Source organism: Poecilia reticulata, linkage group LG23 (assembly GCF_000633615.1).
Source record: "Poecilia reticulata strain Guanapo linkage group LG23, Guppy_female_1.0+MT, whole genome shotgun sequence".
NCBI lineage: Eukaryota > Metazoa > Chordata > Actinopteri > Cyprinodontiformes > Poeciliidae > Poecilia > Poecilia reticulata.
The window spans coordinates 5,763,071-5,784,024 of record NC_024353.1 but is presented as its reverse complement, the minus strand read 5'-3'; the positions used below and the strand labels follow the sequence as shown (position 1 = coordinate 5,784,024).

Sequence of the window (20,954 nt, the reverse complement as noted above, 5' to 3'; positions counted from 1 at the left end):
GTGTTTTTTGTCACTAACTGTGTGTGTGTGTGTGTCCTGTTTTGTGTGCGGAGGAGCGATCAGAAACGGCAGAGAACAGACTCTAGGTGAGGCAGGCAGGCAGTTCTCTTGCCTCACCGCTGGGGGCGCTCATGTTCCCAGATATTGTGACTGCACAACTGCAGAGTAAGACATAGTGAGCTAGCCATGGAGCTAGCCACACAGTAATAAGTAAAGTACAGCAATATCTTTGTTTTCTCCTCTATTCCGACGTAAACATGAAATACTACATTTCTACACTTAAACGGTTTTCTAAAGTGAATTTTCAATTGAAGAAGGAGATGATAACTAAAAGAAGACCAACACCGGAGCTGAAAGTTTTACTTCAAGACAGTTTGATGATTCTCAAACGGGGTAGAAAAGACATGCCGAGGATAAACTTGGCTTTGGATGAACGGATATTTTTGTGCAGAATTAGGGGTGCATGGATTTCATTGATATGTAAAGGTAAGACAGCAATAATTTGTTTTTGTTTAGTTTTTTAACTAAATGTGCGTTTTGTGGGCTACAGTTAATATTTAAATAATTCAGTAAAGTAGAAGCGGTAGCTAATCTACCACAGCAATTATTTATTAATAAAACATTAAGCCTAAAACGTACTACAACAACAAACTAAATGTTCTGTTCTGTGTGCAAAATTCTAGAATGTTTTTTGGTGTTAAATCCTAAAATATGAAGTGGCGTTGTTGTCAGTTGCTATGGCAACGAGATTGTGTAGCTTGGCGAATACAGATCACTTTGCTGTGGATCATAGCACGAAATTAATACCTACATTTTTAAGTTTCACTGAGTTAACGCGGCTATGGATGACATGTAAAAGATTAGTCTTTTTGCCCCCCAGCGTTGTGTGCATGCGCAAAATTTCCGTAGGTCCAATAACATGGATGGTGTCTTAGTCATAAGTCAGTGCCTCACCAGCAATGAACCTCACCGCACGTCACTGATGTAGACCCTCTGCAATCATTTGGTCACTAATTTTCTTTTGCAGGTAACGTTAGGAAACAATACCCATCAAATATAAATAATAATTTCTCTCTTTTCTCTTCATCCTTTCTCTCTAAAGGTAGAGTGGTTAAAGACATAGATATTAGAATGTAAAATGTATAAATATGGGTCACATGCCCCTGATTGGTTCAACAAGTTATTGCTTTTACTGATGTTAATATAAACAAATTTTAATGGTCACATGGCACGTGAAAAAGATATATGATGTAGATATGTAATCGATATTTATATCTACATCTCGGTCACTAATCATTTTCCTTGTCTTGCAGGTAAATATTTGTAAACACAAAGCCCATTAAAGATAGGTTATCCTTTCTTAAATGGACAAGCATTGCTATGCAAAGTACAAGGTAAATTTTTAGTTCCGGGTCTTTATTTAAAGGCCTGTATCAGGTGAAAATTTATTTGATTCTTTTCCCTTCAGAAAATTGTAAGCCAATTAACACATTTTAAAAATAATTTTTATTTATGGATGGAATTATTTTGCACAAATATTACATTTCTTTTAGAGTCAAAGTGAGAGACTAATGTAAGTTTCTCTGCACCTTTACTACCATATTTATGTTTTCCAAATAAAAACTGCAATACCATGGAATTGCAGTTTTATGTAATATATATATATTGCATTTTGTCTTGTTACAGAGACAAACTTCAGTTAGATTAAGAGTACATTATATCATTATTAGTACATGATCGGGAAACTGTAAGGAAAAGGTTTTTAAATATTTTATTACGAATAAAAAACTGAAAAGTGTGGGACGCACATCACTTCGTTGAACCTTCTTCTGCTCCAGTTGTTGTTGCAAGTCTTCTATGTTCGGTTTCTACCAGCTTTTTACCTTTTCCTATCTCCAAAAGAGCTCAAGTTCCTTCAGACTGGACGGAGAGTGTTTGCGAAATTCACTTTTGTCACCGATTCTCTAATTGGATTTTGGTGAATGAGTGAATTATCCACTCTTGGAAAATAGCCGTACAACAAGCTGTATGGTTGTAGATCCTCCAGTGTTACCATGGAGCTCGAGAGACTTTTTCATAACAATGAAGTATGTGGAAATAATAAATTTGATTACACCTCATTTGCAGCCATGAGTTATGCAATCTGCGTCACTTTGTAGTGGAAAACACAAGGCGATCCAAATGATTCGGCGGTTGGCAGACGGCTTCAGAGGTAGGTTTGAGTTTCCTGAGATCTTGAGCAGAGGGTCAAGAGAGCGGGGCAGGAAGGTGATCGCTGAGATTTCCTCAGGGACCATCTGTGAGAACACACTTGAAGGAGCCGAAGACTCAAAGGACCCAGCCTGTAACTAAGGAAGCAACAAAGTGAGACACAGAGGAGAAAGGAAGTCAGACGGTAAGTAGTGTAGTAGGTTTCCACAGCAACTTCAATCATCTGGTAATTTAGCCATCTATTCAAAATTGTAATCAGGTGTGAGTTGAAGAGAGATTATGCTACAGATTAAAAAAAAAAATAATCAGTGTTGTCTTGTACCTTAAACTCTTTATTGGTATTTTAACAGTTAAATGACAGTTTCCTTCTCTGCTAATTTGTTTCAAACCACAGCCAACACCACACACGGGTGGTTTCCACCGCCAAAAAACTCAACCTCAATGACTTTATATAGTTTTCTATCGCTTGAAAGCAAATCAATGTATCGGAATAGCTGCAATCAGCTTAGAAAAAGGTTGCAAAAACTAAAGAAATGGATAAAAAAAAAGTCAAAGTAAAAAAGTCAAAAGTAAGAGATGATTGACTATCTTTACTATAGCTATGATCACTCGCTGTATTTAATCTCTTCTATTCTCCTCTGCCTGGCAAGGCATGCCTACCCTTTAAACTACTTTAGCAAAAAAAAAAAAAAAAAAAAAGCAACCTCATATTTAATCTACTCCTCGGTCTCCAGGGACAGGGGCCTCATTCATGTTAATTGCCTTCTAATTTAGACTGTTCCAACTGCAAGTAAGAACATTTACGGGAAAACGTGGAGCTTCCTCACCAGCCTGCAGGGAGAGACGCACTTAATCACAGATGTGGGGAGTGCAGCTTTGTGGCCTTTATCAAGTGAAATCTGCTGACCTGGACTCTTAAACACAGACAGACTGGACTCTTTAGTGTCACTGTCTGGTAGGAGATTGTACTGCACAGCCACATTGTGCTGATTTAGAAAAAAGAAGAAGAAGAAAGAAAAAAAAAGCCCGCTGCTCAAACTCAAAACAATACCGACACACATCATGAGGCTGCACAGACGAGGTAAAAGCTGCAGTCAGAAATCTGACTTTCTTGGAAAGTTTTGACTTGAGGCAAAACCCCCCCCACCCATAAAAGCAGACTGAAAGAATGCAAAGAGTAGTTGAGGCTGAATGCAGAGTCACCGAGGAGGGAAGTGACAAGTTCATTGTTGCAACACAAGATCTTTTTTTACACCCACGTGCTTCGACCTGTAAGAAGACATCTCGCTGTACGGGAGTCATAGCTGAAGCAGGTTCAGCTTTGAGCGCAGTGGATATGTACAAAAAAAACAACCCATAAAAGGAAACGTATTTATCATGCTTTCAACTTCCTGTGCTAAAGTGGCACTAATAGCTGCTGCACTCCATCACTGTTGAGCCCGAGCTGTAGAATCTTCACTTTGCTCAATGCTTGCGTGTGAGAGCGGACCTGAGGATGAAAGCGAAGAAGTCGTCTTTTGGGTGTTTGTTTCTAAACAGCTGCGAAGTCATCGCAGCGGCCAGGGGTCGAGTCTTAAATGACTCTGTTTCCAAAGAAACAGAGTCAACTAACTTCTCATTAGTGGCAGCTGTCATTACGCCGAATTACAGCTTCGGGAATAACCAGAAAGTAACGAATGGTGGGAATAATGGTAAAAGAAAAACAAATGTGGACGATGTCCTTCTGGTCAGAGGATTACGTCTGTTCACATTAGCCATGATTGTGGTCATTTGAGATTTCCTAATAATGCCAACTTGTTCAACGTCATGTCAAATCCACAGCTATTGAGATTAACATGAGATGATCGCTACGTGCATTGTGAAGTCGTGACCTTCAATCAGCTTGTGTAAACTTCTGTAATTTATGCGTGAAATGCCTGAAAACATGGGAGTCGATTTCTGCTGGATAATATCCACACCTTCAACAGTGCAGCACATACATTTTTTTTAAAAAAGACCGGTTGTAAGTCTGAAAGTAAAAGTGAGGCAGAAGTCAAAAGAGAAAGACATGACAATGCAGTACACACAGAAGTTCCTCTCTGTGCATTTCAGCAGAAGGCACTCTTGCATGGCACGCACACAGTCCTAAATTTTGACAACCTGAGCTGAGTTTTGACAAGTTCCCCGACTTGCCGCAGCTCGTCAAATCGGATTCATTCTCTCTGACATTTATAAATGAGGTAACACGACTGGCTGTTTGTTCTCCTGCAGGAGTTATGGAGCCGAACAAGAATGTTTAACATAAAACATTCTAGGATGGCATCATGACCTTTAGCGAAATTGCAATTCTACTGAAGGAAAAGCTCACAATTATCTATAAACGTGTCATTTTCTCTCATGAAACTCATCCATCTGGAGCTGACTGACAGCAGCCGAGGGGTTTGAGGAGGAAAAAGAAATCAACTGATTGCGTAGTTAACTTAGAGAAGCAGAAGAGCACATATAAATACAAACATGCACACACATGCACTGCAATATCGGCACCCTTTCTTTGCATATTTCCCCCCGCGATATATTCTGAGCTCTCTCTTTCTCTCAAGCTTCCTCTTTTGCACGTTTGTGGCTTTGTGTGGCTTTTGTGCTGTTTGTGAGCTGAAAAGCCACATGCAATGTGTGTACATTTCCTGAATGTGCATGTAGGCAAATTATGACACAGAAAACCCTTTGAATCTCAGGAAAAGGTGCGCAAGAAACAGTCGTGCATGTGCACCGTGTTGCATTGTGCTACACGGCACGCTCACAAATGCAGATGAGCCTGACAAAGGAGATGTATATGTATTTGAAATAAAACTACATATGTTCTAAACAACTTCTCAATGCAATCTTAATTTAGTTTTTTTTCCCTCTCACTTATTAAAGAAAAAGCATTACACCAGAGGTAAGGTACACCATTTTGCGGAACAGCCATCACTGAAAAGTAGGCTACAAGTGTTTTTGAAGAGGCTTTCATACGTCTTGAGTGTTTTTGTTACATTACAAACACAAAATTGAATGAGTTTCATCGGGGGTCCGATGAGAAACAGACATAAAGCAAAGCAGAATTGCCAGGACAAAAGGAAACAAGTGGTTTCAAAAAATTTTGCAAATACAAATCTGAAAACTCAGCCATGTAATTGTAAAAAAAAAAAAAAAAAAAAGTCCCTATTACTGTGATGCTCCTAAATAAAACGCAATTTCCACAGATAAGATGGTGTCTGTAGCTGTGAAAGAGCGGAAAGAAGAAATCAGTTGTTGAAAGAAAGTCCTAAGACGTCCAGTTAAGGTGACGACATTCAAGTCTGTTGTTGCATCTTGACAAAGTGTAAAGATGATTAAGTGGTAGGAATACTTCTCCAAAAAACAAACAAACAAACAAAACAACAACAACACTACATTATGTTCTCTGGCACTGTTTAAAAAAAAAAAACTATTTGAAAAAAATAACTTTTTTGCCAACTCATTCATCGTTCACATTATTCTCCAAGAGATGAGAAACCAACCTTTTTGAGGCCCGAACTGATTGAAGCTTTGACAGCAGCGGTGTTTTTGAAGTAAAAGAACGATTATCGATTATCATTCAGATGAAAAGATCAGCATTCACCGTGACTTACAGCTGTGAGAAATGTCAACTAAACTAGACTTGCTCGAACATAGACACCAGAATTGGGAACTCGAGTATTGCAATGCCAATCTTGCTATTCAGCTCTTGGAAATGTTTTCTGGTTGCGTAAAAAAAAACAAAAAAAAAACTAACAGAAGGAATGGGCTGCTTACCACTGAGTCAGCAAAACCCTATTTCAGAACTGCAGAGCGATGTGTTCTTTCTCTGCTTGGCAGAAGGAAGCCTTAACATTAGGTATTGCCAAAGCGGAGAGGATCTTTGTTTCGGAACATCTCACGGATGGTGAAGTTGACCGTAAAAATAAATCTCTCGCCTAAATATTTCAAGATGGAGGAGGTTAGCTGCTTTGGTAATCGTATTTGAGTTTGTGTGGTTAAATTTTATGCTGCTGACCTTGATGTTGCTTTTCATGCTACCTGGTGATTCAGACTAAAATAGAGCAGGAAGTGGCAGGCTGTCGTCCCCACACTTGTGTAGGTTAGAGAACAGCATCCAAACTCAACAGAAGATTTGCTCAAGTCTTTAGCTTTATGACAGTTTTTAGCTGGATGCACAGTTACTATTGTGTAAACTAGCATTAGCTAGCTGCGCCAGGAAATGCTGTGAGATAACTTATCATCTGATTGCTGCTTCTTTCCTGTGCCTAATTATTTGCGCTGCTGTAACTTTACTTTAACCTTTTACCTTCCGTAATCAAGGCCCCCCGACCAACCAAACAATACGAAAGTACAACTAGGAGCTCTGTCACAAAATGTACTTGCCGTTTCATAATACAAATGTTATTTTTTTTAATCAAAGGATTTTGATTATGTAGTAATTTGACAAAGAAATCAACACAATTCCCTGATCCACAAACAACCTGAATTCGTGCCCCACAGTAATCAGCTACTGTTTCTACTATTACCACTTTTGTCATTGCTGCATTTAGAGGTGAGGAAGCAGATCCAGGACAGGCAGATGCTGATTACGCGGTAGGCCTGCTGTTTTACTGGATGAGCAGAAGGATTGCCTGCATGTTCAGCTGGTTTCTAAAACATTGGTGAGGAACAAGGTGCGGTGGTGTAGCTGTTTCATGCAGGTCAGCTCAAAGTCATGTCTGGTTGATGACTTTAAAGATCTGACTCTGACTCCATGCGCAATGTATTTTGTACATCCTCATCCTGTTAGCTCAGTCCGTTTGGGTGCCGCCTCAGTTGATGATCATACTTCTCCTAAACAAAAAATGAGTCATCTTCCACAAATGGAGGGCATTGCAAATGTACAGACATTTTCAAACTCAATGGGATTCTGGGTCGGTTTAGTTCGATCACTCAAATTGAAATGCATTAAGACTATATTGGTCGATTTAAAGCTATTTCCTCAAAGTCATTGGATTAACAAGGTCCAAACAAGAATGGCTTTCAACACGTTTTATGCTTAACATAAAATGTCACGTTCATGAGACTGCAGGCATTGTGCTGACACCTGAAAAAACGCCACGGTGACGACGATGCTCCGAGAATCATTGTACATAAATCGCATTTGCGGACGTAACCTCTTCAAACAAGTGGTACAAGGTTATGACTTTGCCTACTATAGAGGTACGATCTGCCCCCTGGCCCTCTGGTATCAGCACTATATAACATGAGCTTCGTAGTTTGTGCTGTCAAGGGAAATATAAGTTGGCCAGTCAGCCTAATAGATAAGGACAAAGAGAGCAGCTAACATGTATATAGATACATAATTTCCAAGGAATGCTGTTGGTTTTGCTGTAATTTCCAACAAACTGCAGGCTTTTCGTATATACTCGTTTTCACTCGACTTTTTAAATGTAAACTTCTGGTGCTTTAGAGGTGATCAAGTCAAGTTTATTAGGTACAATTTTTGTTCTAGCAGAAGTGCAGCTTCCTGAAAGCAGGTTTAGTTGTAAACTCCCGTTCTCTAAACACACATCCACCTCCAGCGGTCGCCCTTTCTTTCCATGCGAGTTGTGTCAAACGCAGCAGTGAGAACCAATGATACCAACACTGAAGAGTTAGGCACATTGCTGATGTAAGTCATTTAAAACTTTTACCAATGTTGTAAAGTGGTCAACAATCTGATTTCAAAGCATGTAAAAGGTTGCTTTTATTAAAATGGAGTGGATTTGTTAGATAAATACTCTTCCTCTTACGTTAGGTTTTATTGACAGATTTATGATCCGGTTCTATAAGTTAATAGCTGCGGTTCTTGGGGTCAATCCAAAGTGAACTAAGTAAAGAGAAACAGAAAAGTTTCGTCATGCTCTAAGGTGAATAGTTCAAGATGTTCATTTTTTTATTTTATCTGAAATTTGCTAAGTAAGCCACAGATCAGACTGTAAGAAGGCAAAGCACAACGTATGGACACTCTTGCATTATGAAGTTATAGTAAATATTATACGTAGATCTACATTCCATGGATCCATTGTATATAATTCCTAGTTTGTTTCAGTGAGAACATGCTTTTCCGCTGTTGAGCAATCCCACACAGTATAGCTTCAGTGCCTAAAGGAAGGTGCAGGATGTACAGCACATGTGTGCCCAGAGAAGGAAAAGGAACACCAAGTAACCATCGCGCACAAATTGTACACGTCCCTCTTGCTTTTCAGGTTGAGATGCAGGAGTGAACTGAATGATTTGTTCCAAACTCTCTCAATTAGTCCTTTATGCAAAAACCCAGCAGAACAAGGTCAGGACCCAGTTTGGGTCTTTTCTTACTCAAAGCTGTGGTGGGTTGTACTGTAATGCAAATCTTTATCATTTGCAGCAAATCTGACTAACCATTCTTCTGTAAACATGAAACATGTAGTCACTAAGAAATATTAGGGAATGACATGCAAAATGGGGTCGTGTTTTTTAACTTATAGGTCAGAGCAGATTTTTTTCTTGTGGTTTTGGAGAAACACTGTTTATCCGTAGAGTAGGAATGGGATCATATAAAGTAGGGTTTTTATATATATATAAAAATAAAAGGATTTTGTCAAATAAATTACAAAAACATCTATTAATATATGAAAAAAGACAGTCAATAGAAAGAAATCCAAAGATTTTCCAAGACATTTAGCTACTATTAAAATAATTTGAACTCATTTTTCGTTAAATGGCAATGCTTACTTTGAATACGAATGCTAAAATGTCAGGGCCGCTGTCAAATTGTGCTGTTTTTGAAAGGTACACACTTTTTTAATACAAAAAACAAACAAACAAAAAAAAAAACAATTAAAAAATAAAGTCAACAACTGTCAGAAGAAAGTGCATTATGATTAAATCCAATAAAATTTAAATCTGACACAACAAAACGGCCTATTTGGGTCCCAACTGGCGCTTTTGACTAAATGTCATTGAGCTCAAAATGACAACACTACTTCCGGTTTGGACTTTCAAAATTAAATTTCTATTACTAGCGGCGTTTCATTCACTTTGCATAAACCCTTCCAGCAGTTTACATAAAGGGATATTTTCTATTATTAGTGTCTACTGTTTACATACGTAATTAGATTTTTGTAGTAATACTGGTTTACAGGTAGAATTTATTATTGCTATTTTAAGATTTTTACATGTTTAATTTATTATGTAAGATCTTATAGAGATCTTACACGTGACTAGAGCATGGTTAGAAGTTATTTCAATTCAATCAGACCATATTTCTTTGTATGGAAAATAAAACATTTCTTATTCTACCAGTACTTCAGGAGAGTTTTTTTATTTTAATGTTTTTGTTACTGTAAAAACCTAGGAACCCCTTGACGTCTTTTTCATTTTTTTTGGTTATTTTTCTTGGGTCAGAGACCCCTTCTTAAACTTTTTTTGTGTGTCCACAACATGACTTTGACATCTTTGTTGAGGTTATGTATTATTTTTGTTTAGGAAGCGCAGACACATCCAGTACTATATTAAATAAATAAATAAATAAATAAATAAATAAATAAATAAATAGTTAATGATACTTTCTTTAGTCAGTCACTTTATCTAGAAGAGGTACATAGGACAATATTAACCTCTATTTAGTGCTTGTCTCACACATAATGTCCCAATTAAATATTTTTAAGTTTGTAATTGTGATATGACAAGCTTAAAAACTTTTTGATTTTTAAGGTGTCACCAACTACATTTGTTTATAAAATTGCTGCATCTCTTTTCCAGTGCAACAGGACCCTGTTTTAAAATTACGCTGTTTTATTTTGAAAGGGAGACGCGTTTCCGCTACCCTACGAGCGCACGGCAGGAACTTGATGCGTCACTGCTGTGTGAATGCCCAGCCATTGCCTTGACGAGTCATCGCTGGAGAGGACCCCAGAGCAGACTGAGCCGCTGAGTAACCGCTTTGAACTGGGAATATCACTTCATCACCGCGGATTTATCGCATCACACACGCCTTAAAGAGCAAAACGGCGGTTGCAGAAGCGGACCGGACTTCCATGCAGATTGTGGTTTTGCACATTTGAGTGAAGCAGTTATCTTTTTAGTCTGGACCCGAACGCAGACAACCAAAAAAAGAGACAGACAGACAGTAAAGTAGTACCAGAGACGCCACTACATCGGTGAGCGAACTTGGCATCTCTGCGCGGTGGGAGGTGTCTGTCTGTCGGCTTCGGCTCGTTGTACGTACCGCTGCCAGGGACTTCGTTCACAAAAAAGGGGTTCATGTTTTTGTAATTACTCCATCTTTGTGCGTTTTTTTTTCTTCCTGCAACCAACTGTGGCTTTAATGTGACGCACCGGGCTGACATTAGTGCCGAGTCTCGAAGAGGATTCCCACTGCAGAGGAGTTCAGTTAAGGCTCGTTTATTCAAGTTTTTACCTTCATACTTCAACGGGACCAGCACAACCAACACCAATGTGATAGGTAATGATTGATTTTTATTTTTATTTTATTTAAGTCGGAACCAGACTCTGTTAGGTCTGTGGGTAAAGTTAGCAGCATAGCCGGGTTTGTGAGTTCCTCAACAGGCAGCAGTGAACCCCGCAGTGCTGCTCTGAGCTCTGCATCACATCCAGCACAAGTCTGTTGGGCTCTTCAGCACTAAACGCATGCAAAAACACATGCAACCTCCCCAGTTGTGTTATGATGTGCATGCTTCATCCATCAGGAGTGCAGTGATGATTCTGTAAATGTTGATTGCGCTGTTGACTGGGGCTCTTGATGCTGCCAAACAAATCTCTTCTCAATAAGCCACAGCTTTCATCACTCTGAAATGCCTGGACTTTTATTATACTCCACAGATATCTACTTCTGCAATGCATTTTATTAGAAATTACCATGTAGCATATCAGCACGGCTGATTTAAAGGTATTTAAAGGGCTGATCCAGCATCTGCTGCTCTATTACAATTTATTTTTCTGTTTTTCTTTTAAGGCCTGGCATACCATTTCTGATTTTTGGTTATATTGTTTGTTTTTATGCTGTAGGACTTTAATAGAGATTGTAGATGTGAATCTCGCAGTCGATGAAGAAATCACTAAATTATTATGTGTATTGACAGAAAGTGTTTAGAGCTCTGTTATTTGGTTTTGACTAACTTTGCTGTCATTAGCAGGTCAGATACTGAAAAATCTGAATTTATTAAATTCACCAAAACTAAGAAAAAAATCCTTCCATTTTCAGCTTGTAAACGAAACAACCATAGACTATTTCCTCATGTTGACATTTTCACCACCTGCTCTGGCAATCCGATTAAAGTGCTTAAAACCAAAGTAAGAAAGAAAATTAGACAGATTTTGAAACTGAAACTTTTTAAAACCTTAACATACGTTGATCCAGGTTAACAACCCCATGTCTTGTAGCTCTTGTGAAACATATTCAAATGAAGACAGCCAAGTCTTTGTTGCTGCACGCCTTTGTGGTCATCTGATGTCATATGTTTTTGGTTGTGAATATTTAATGACTCGGGTTTCATACCGATCGCAGAAGCTGCTCTGCTGCGATGCTCAGATGATTCAGGCACCAGGAGAGCAACTGTCCACCGAGAGGGTGCTAAACCGCTGCGGTTGGGGTTTTTTTTGTGTGTGATTTAGACGAAAGTAATGCACTTCAGCACTCTCATTCTTGAGTTGTCCCTCTATTCAGTCTGTGTCATCTCCTTCTGAGGGATTACCTCACCTCCTGATTGTTGGAGCCACTCACAGTGAGCAGACAGTGCAGCACCTGGGACTTGAGACATCTGGTTGAATAAATTTCCTCTCTTAACCTCAAGGGCGGCCTGAGCAATCTGCGGTATTATGCCATGCTAATTTTAAAACCTGTTCATTGCACGTGTAACTGCACAGCACACATGGCTGCACAAACAAGCCGGCTGATTGTACCTGCTGGTCTTAAGCACACACCTACTAGGGACCTTTCAGTGGGAAGATCTGATGCAGCCTGGGTAGCCTCACGTTTGAAGCGTCTTCTGGACTGCTTGTCTTAGATTTAACGCCGCCAAACATGACATACTCGAGGCTTTATTTATTTATTTTTTTTTTTAAACGTTCCTTATGACATTAAATTCCACCACACCAGCTGGATTGTTAATAAGAGAGCGGTTTGTCGAGTTGTAAATTTACTGACTCACATTTTACTCGGCTTTGACGAAAACTTTTGATTTATACAGGATTGGTATGACTGCATAAAAAAGCCCACAGATGAGTGATTGAAAATATGTTCATCATCGCAAACCAAAGCAGCTGCTGTTCCTCTGTGCCAGTGATGATAAGAGCAGAAGTTTATCTGCAGTCTGTTTTGTGAGGCTGCTGCCAAACCCAGTAAGCATATTCCCTTACGCCTCGCGCTGCCCTGTAATCCTGTATGCTGAGTAATATATATCGAGCGCGCTGTCCTGTCCTCACTCATGCATTTAGTGGTCCGTGCAGTCGTTCTCTCCATGTCAATTCGAGTGGACCACCCCCCCCACCCCTCCACCCCTCCTCTCTCATGTTAAGCTGCCGAATTGCTCCAGGCTGGCCTAACCTTGAGGTCAGTCGGGCTGCTGCTGTGTCTTTGGGCTAAATTTAGAACGTGGAGCAATTAGGCTACATCACTCTAATGCACTAACAGCACAGAGGCGCTCGGGATGCACATCGTCTCCCTGCACGATGAACCACACTGTCAATCGTCTCAAATTTCCTGATTAATGGGTTTTATGGATTTCAAGTCTTTCTGTGAAACGAATGTACTGCTTCGTGCGAGAATGGGCTCTATTTATGAGCAAAAGTGTTGGGAAGAAATATTTTTATGGACTCAGAAGCTCATAAAAATGCATCATTTTGACTGAGCTTAAAATTGTCCTTCACCTGCCAAGGTTTCCCCCAGAAAACCCGCTGAGGCCGGTGGTTGGGCAGTCGGTCATCCAGCAGCCTGTCTGTCGTGTGGTACTGGGAGATTAGAAGATTAATATCTGAACACCAAATATTAAGTTTGGAAAAAATTCAAATACTTAAAAAGTTCAAGTTTCACTGTAGGAAATTTGTAGTAAAGAGTGACACCGAAACTCCATAGCAACCAATACAAGCTAACTTCATGAGCGAAAACAAATCTTCTATGCTACCATCACAAAAATAAACAAGTAGAGTTGTAAAACTATACTGGTGCATCAACTGTAATCGAGTGTCTTCTTTCTTTTTTTTTCTTTTTGTCTGATGAGACTAAGATTGAGTTTTTCTGCAAGAAACATCTATGCTAGTTTTTAGAAACTCTACAAATTAATCAAATAACATTTAATATGTATAAATTATCATTATTTTCTTGTCTTTCAGTGACAAAGCCTCAAGAAGACCAAGCCGGTCCGGGCCAGGTGAGGCCAGGCCGCTCCAGACGGGTCAGCTGGGAGAGAGCCTCCTCACAACCTGCCGTTCTAGCTTTAAAGAGATTCGTCTGTGGCTGTCGGCGTCTGATTGGTCTCCAGTCCTTCCATGTTGCCATCAGCTGTGTCTGGATGTCGGCAGCAGGATGGATTCTGGACTTGATTTGACCGTTCACACCTCGTTGCAGCGCTGGCCACGCTCCCTGACGGACTGCCTGTCATCCCTCGCCTCCCCAGTCTTTAAGCCCCCTCTTCTTACCTGGGGCGTCCCTCAGCCCTGTAAGGAAGGGCCTTATAGGAACTGTAGGTCGTCTTGTTAAAACGGCTGACGCTGCAGAGAGGAAGCAGATCTGATAAGTCCTTACAAACTCTCACACCGAGCAGGGGCTGCTGTGTCCACTTTCCTGACACGACTAGTTGCCTTTGCGTTTTTCTGAGAGTATCTCAAGTTGAGTTCCGAAGTTTACACAGATAGTTTTGTCTAATTCCTCACTTTTTCTTTTTTTATTTACTCAAGTCCTTATTTATATTTCCGTTTTCTTTCCTTTGTGGTCTGAGCCCTGCAGAAGAATGTCCGAAAGTAGCAACAAAGCAGTAAAATTCCTCGCCCCTCATCCCCCGGCATCCTCCAACTCCCCCTGCCCGTCACCTCAAACCCCCCACAAGAATGTGAACGGCTCTGCCAGTTCAGACTCGCACGTCGTGGAGAAGATCGGCGAGCAGCCTGAGGTGCGTCGGCGGCGCCACACCATGGAGAGAGACTCCAAAACAGCCGAGCACCGCTTCTTCCGCCGCAGTGTTATTTGCGACTCCAACGCCACAGCCTTGGACCTGCCCAGCAAAGCGACCGTGCTTCTGACCTCGCCCCCTGACTGCGAAGGGACTACCCTCTTCTTCTCCCCGCAGATCTGCAGGCCCGAGGAACAAGAACCCGAGGGCGAGGAGAACGCAAGAGGATCCTACCTGCAAAGTACCGGCCTTCAGCCTTACTCTGACCATGGTGGGCTGGTCTCACAGGGGCATGCACATCATGCTGAGGGAGATCTAAATGTCATCACTGTGGCTGTTCCCACAACTAGTAGTGCTGATTATGGTGCAGAGGGTCCAACGAAAGAGCCAACCCCGACAGTATTGGATGTTACGGTTAGAGCGGCAGGCAAACAGCCTGATGTCAAGTTGTGTGCCAGAGGGATTGAGGAAGCACAATGTTCGTCAAAGGACGAAAAAGTCGATAAACCCGCACTCGAGGGGAGCATCAGCAGCCCGATCGAGGAGAAGGACCAGGAGACGGAGGAGGAGAGGGGGCAAGCGAAAGCGAGAGCGGAGCAGAGGGAGGCTGAGAAACGAGTGCAAGAGGACATAGAGGAGGCAGAGACAAAGGCCGTAGGGACTTCGCCCGACGGACGCTTCCTAAAGTTCGACATAGAGATCGGGAGAGGGTCTTTCAAGACCGTGTACAAGGGACTGGATACGGAGACGACGGTGGAAGTGGCATGGTGCGAGCTGCAGGTAAGCTTTGACTGAAAACTATCACTGTTGCTAAAACTCTTCGTCTGACGCTGGATTTTCCCTCTATGGCCTTGCTAGCACTGTTTTTATTTTGGTACACTGATCTTTTTCTACAGGAGGGATTCAGGAAGCTAAATACAAGGCAGTCATGAAGGAAAACCTGTTAGGGAAGCTGCAGAAGAGTCAATATTGTTGAAATTTTGTTTTCATGGGTTCCATCAGCTACATTTTTTTCCCCAGGCGAAAACGAGACAAATTATATAAAAACCTCTCTAGTAAGATTCAAACAGATAAAAGTGATCAAGCTTTTTTGTCAACTCATACAAACGAGTCTAGTTTGCTGGAAGTGAGATCAAATCTAATCCAATCTAATTTTGGACAAGTGGAAAATGCATCTCAAATTGGAAAATTAGCCAGTGAGACTCCATTTTTGTTATAAGTGCATATAGTATTTTCAGATTTTTATCTTTTGAAACCAAATCTAAAGGAAGTTGTCTGTGTGGCAAAATCTGCCTTTAATTCAACTCCATCCAAGGATTACTTCATAATTTAGTCAGCTAAACCGCGCAAAATTCACAGCGGTTGAGAAAAACCCCGGCTGCTGCTATTTCAGTGAAAGAGGATTCTACATAGTGTCGACTCAGGGCATGTAAATACTTCCACTTTATGTTCACAAGCTGCTTTATTTCAGTCCATCAGCAAAACCTCAATAAAAGACGTTAAAGTTTGCGGTTGCCATGTGACGACGGGTGAAAAAGTTTGAGAAACTGGGATATTTTTGCAAAAAGACTGAAATACATCTATTTTTAGGGTTAATTTAAATGTTTGTCTACTTACGTTTTGATTTTTATTAGCATTTTCATTGCATCTATTTCTCTGTTTTGTCTAACTCTTCATAAAGTCTATGAGTAGTTGATCATAATGTGGCTTTAAAACTGTGACTCGATCATAAGGTGCAAAGCACAACTAAGATTGCAAGCTGCAATTTGAAGGGTTGCCAAACAATTGAGGGCTAAGTGTAGATGGGATAGAGTTCCTGATGACTCTGTTGGTAATTATTCAACAAAATATGCCTGCTTGACATTTTTAAAACCCTGGGCGAAGACAGGTAGCTGGGCCACATCCAGCCAACTGTCACTCTTGTTCTTTTGCAGCATGCAAGTAAACTGGAACAACATGTGTTAAACACGAGGCAGGACGGCATGCACTTTGCCGTACCACAGTCTTGCTTCACCCGAGTGTTCTGATGCAAACTTTTGCAGCGAGTGTTTGTGTCAAAAAGAAAGTGAGGCCTGAGGAATGGAACGCTAACATGACAGTGCATGCTGCTTTTGTTTTTTTCCCTTGTATTAATTAGCTACAAAATGAGAAAGGGAGTCAGAAAGCAAATCTTAAGTTTTTAGCGGCGGTGTGCATGCGCAGGACCAGAGGTGCGTTCAGCAGTCCAAGATGTAGAAAAACAATGTTTACCAGTCATATGACATGTGGACTGAGCTGAGGCTTTAGCAGGAGAAGGAAAACACTGACATGGACTCACGTGGAACCGCTTGTTGCTATGCCAAGGAAGACAAACATACAAGATTTTAAACAAAGCTTTTGGGCTATGCCACAGATTTAGCCAATGTCATTTCTTAATAAACACATGCAGTTTCAATTTACTTCACAGCAGATTAATTAGAACCAGAAGCAGCCAGAAGATTGCTCTGTTTTTTTTTTTTTAAATAAATTTTGATTTAGCGTTTTTGTGTGTGTGTGTGTGTGTGCGTGTGTGTGTGTGTGAGGGGAACATGTGCTTGTATTGCTGTCATCTCCATCACAAGATCCTCCTCGAGTCTTCCTGAATCCCAGGGGCTCAGATGAGCTTTGCCTGATGCCCCGCGTCAAGGAGACGATGGTTTGTTTGGCAGAAAACAAATATCGAGCCCTGGCTGAGCTGTTCTGTCACACAAATCTCATTGTCCTTCTGTGTGCGTCAGTTACTTGTGAAAATATGGAAACCTGGTGATCCTTAGCAGGACTGCATACAATACATCTCTACATAGTTTTGGACTGTGCATATTTTTAATTTTAAAGGAGTTCAAAAATTACATTTAGTTTCAATTTTGAAGGTTTTCTGGGTTTGAAGGTGTAACCCTTTAGCAACAGAAACTTTTTTTTTTTTTTTTTTTTTTTGGCTGTATCAAAGATTCTTTGACAAAAAAAATGCTAGTTTAACACCAATATCTGTCAGAAAACAGATCAGGTTTAAAAAAAATAGCTTTTGATAGAAACATTTGTGAGCTTTTTTGGATAACTTTAGAACAGTGAGAACATGTAATGGGCAACATGAATAAAAAGGTTGTATATACTAAGGTGCATAAATCCTCATGAATTTCATCGTACAAACATTTAGCTGTTCATAAATCTGGCAGCTGCAAACATCTGTCAATTACATGCCACATACCTATTTATTCATAGCTACATTCATAAACATAGAAATTATAACACGGATAAATAAAAAGGTGCTAAAAACAGAAATGTGAATGCTGCACTTGAAGACAAATGGAAACTATGTTGTACCTCAGACAAATGGTCTCTTCAAACGTTTGGTACTTTGGCGTTTTAGAATGCTGGATTGGACTCGGTTCATCATGCTGTGGAGGACCATATTAAGCCCAGCTGTCCAGCAGAAGTTTCTCCAGACCTGCATAGACTCTAGCGTGTAATAGTGTCTCAGCAAATCCATCTCCCTTAGATCACCCCTTAAAAGTCTCGGGTTTCTGTTCCTCACCTGCTGGAAGATCATTGGCTAACATGGAGACTCCACTGTTTTTGAGTTCGGAGATCCAGGTTTCTTTTCTAGATGCACCGTGGTCAGAAGTAGAGAGGATTGATAGTGTTGCTGAAATTTGATGAGTGTCCTAGTTCTTATCCAAGTTTGTAAATTTAAAGGTTTTAAGGTTGTTATTTGGACTTTGCCAAACTTGGTGGCATCTTGAAGAGGTTGGTCAGTCATGTGACCAGCTGTCCTGGAGGCGTCTAAAATCTGCTTGACAGTAGGACTAGGGTTTGAGAACTCTGTTGTGGTATTTAGTGCCAGAGGCTAATAATTAATCACACTTATCTCAGTTTCATATTCCAATGGGTCACGTCAGATTTTTTTTAGATTATTTTCTTGTGTTTATGTCTTGCTTTCCTGGAATGTTGAAGGATGTTACTGGTTACTTTCCAAGAACTGAAGACACTTTTCTGAAATTCTCTTGGCAGAAGTTACCAGGCAATCTTCTTGAATTTAAGGGATTACTCTCTGGATCTTTGAACTTACCGTTTAATTTTGGGAATTTACCCATTACCCATTTACCCAATAAATTTTCTGGAAGGTTTTTTTTATTTTATTTTTTTGTGGAACTTACTTTAGTACTTTTAGGACCCATGAGGTCTTCTGAAGTGATGTTTAGCAGTTGACTGGGTACTTTATCAGAAAGTTATGAAAAGGATTCAGTAATTTAAAAAAAAGTTGCTTCCAAGGTCCTTAATAAGGTACCACAAACGTTTTGGAAAGTAATTTTTAAGTTCTGGTAAACTAAACCAGCAGTAGTAATGTTTCTGGTTAATTTGGGAAAGTGACTTTTAAATTTCTGGAATGTATTATTAAATAGTTCTACCAATTCCGCCTTGATACACGACGTCTTATGGAATTAAGGGCTGATGCAACAATTTTGCAGAGAACTTTATAAAGCACAATTTGACTTAATGACACTTTGTGTAACCTAAGTTGTGAACATTTGTGGTGGGTTGTCTTAAGTGCATGCAGGAGCAGTTTTCCACACTCCCCTCCTATAATCCCCATTAGTGTGTTTCTGTCGAAGATGACAGAGCAACTGTTGACATGTGGCAGAAAGCTGAGAGTAAAGTTACATACATACACGCCCACCCGCCCTACAGCCAATCACATTCCCGCTCTGGGTGGGCATGGCAACTGGAGATCTTTGAGAGTTGGGATATCATCTGGTGCTGGCTGGCTTTCTAAAGGTGCAGTTGCTCTAAGCACAGCATGTGTTAGTGTTTGTGATTGATGGTTAGATTAAGGTAGTTGGGTCTTGAACGTCCCTCGGCATTTGATCTGATCAAATTTAGTTTCTGTCACCAAGGAAATCTTTGGATGGATGGAAACATAGCTTGAGAATAGCTGACAGATTGCTTAAGCTTTTAAGCAAACTCTACTGATGATGGAGGAGGAAGGGGAGGAAGGTCACCCAGTAGCTTATCTTAATGGGCCTCATTAGTTTGGATGGGGATAAAAGGGAAGATTCAGGTGATCGGAGATGAAAAGAATCCTTGAAATGACTTATCTTTGGAGATTTAAATGATTCCTCTGTTTGTGTTAGTTTCCAAGGCTACCGTCGATTTGTTGGAATCGGATAGGTGAGGGGAAAAAACCCAGTAGATTGGAGTCTTGTACTTTTAGTCTACGGTGGTATAATTGTTTCTGTGACTCATGCAGTAAGAGGTAGATTTCAAAGATTTCAGACTGATGGAGGAGGGGTGAAGTTCAGAGATCACTCTGATCCTCGCCTGCCTGCCTGCCTGAGACCACCTATCGGTTCAGCAGAGGGGGTAGAGTATACAAGACTGAATGAAATAAAATAAACAAAAACTGATTGAGTTTTGTGTATTTTTCTACGCCAGCTGGCCTGAAAATTGGAGCGCTTCGAGTGATGGGTATGGAAAGAGAGAAGGAAACTTGAAATTGGGTAAATGAGAAATCTTTGGAGTAAGGAATGAAGAAAACGGTGAGAACAGATTAAAGACCTGGAGTGGGAAGATGACGGAGTGAAGATGAAAAGAATAAGGACTCCTCTGTGAGGAAGAGTCATCAGCTGCAGCATCAGGCTTGTATTTTCTGGCAACAGTCAACTTGCGATTGGTGATGCAAGCAGTGTGAGTCGCAGCGTTGCACTCAGACATTTACACACACTCAAAATTGTTCTTGAGGATGCAGTTTTTTTTTTTATTTGGTGACTTGATTGTCTGGTCTTTTCCTTTTTTCGTGGTGGAATCAGATTGCAATGGATAAATTTTGTTAATTTTAAAAAGTTAAACCTCGACCGCTCTTTGATTCGTGCTTCTTGCATGCTGACATTGTGACATGAAATCCGAATAACTCATTTGAATTTCTGATCTTGGACTTGGCAGTTTCTTACAAAAGGGCTCAGAAAACTTTCCCTATTTATGTTTGTTGGATCTTTGCAGGGTTTCTAGTACTTTACCCTTTTTCTTTATATCTATAAATCGAATAGTAATTATTATAAATGAAACAAGATAATTGGCCTTGCAAAGGTCAAGTTAAAATATTCAAAAACTTTTAAGCACTAAATACAAAAGTATTGAATTGCTTTCATATAAACACTTGGGCCTGAATATGTAATTTTGGCCTTGTGTTTTTTTTAAAGAGTGGGTTCAAATCCACTCTATTTATATTGTGCAATCATTCCACCCTGGAAAAAAACCTCCCCTTCAAATAAATCATTAAAAAGCCTAAAATGATCTCAGCATTCATGCCCATTATGATTTTATTGTTACCAGGATTGAATCATTCATGGCTCCGTTATTTCTGAGCAAGGTGGCAATGACTCATGCTAATCTGATACAGGCGGCTACAGGTGCTAAGAAAGAGACTGAAGAGGATAAATGGCAGGAAATTACCAAAGATTGTATTTCCTTACTTTTAAAATGATGCCTTTTCAACGTTACTGCTTTAGAAATCATTTAAAACACCACACAGCGTTCCTTCCTGGTAAACATTTTAAAGAGCTTGTGCAGAAGTAAAACTTTTAA

The 20,954-nt window shown here is 40.2% G+C and overlaps 1 protein-coding gene across 3 annotated transcripts in view; it reads left to right on the top strand.

The window, feature by feature from the left end:
• Positions 1 to 10,104: 10,104 nt before the first annotated feature.
• The window catches only part of LOC103459278 (serine/threonine-protein kinase WNK1-like), a 34,206-nt gene continuing 23,356 nt past the window's right edge, over positions 10,105 to 20,954 (top strand). The window contains exons 1-3 of one of the 3 annotated variants that reach the window (XM_008400722.2): positions 10,105 to 10,696; positions 13,582 to 15,137; positions 15,254 to 15,816. In XM_008400722.2, the coding sequence (XP_008398944.1) occupies positions 14,199 to 15,137; positions 15,254 to 15,289 (975 nt within the window). In that variant the 5' untranslated portion in view covers positions 10,105 to 10,696; positions 13,582 to 14,198 and the 3' untranslated portion in view covers positions 15,290 to 15,816. Of the gene's footprint in view, positions 10,697 to 13,581; positions 15,138 to 15,253; positions 15,817 to 19,805; positions 19,830 to 20,954 lie in introns of those variants that run through there. The other 2 variants (XM_008400724.2, XM_008400723.2) reach the window with 2 other exon arrangements.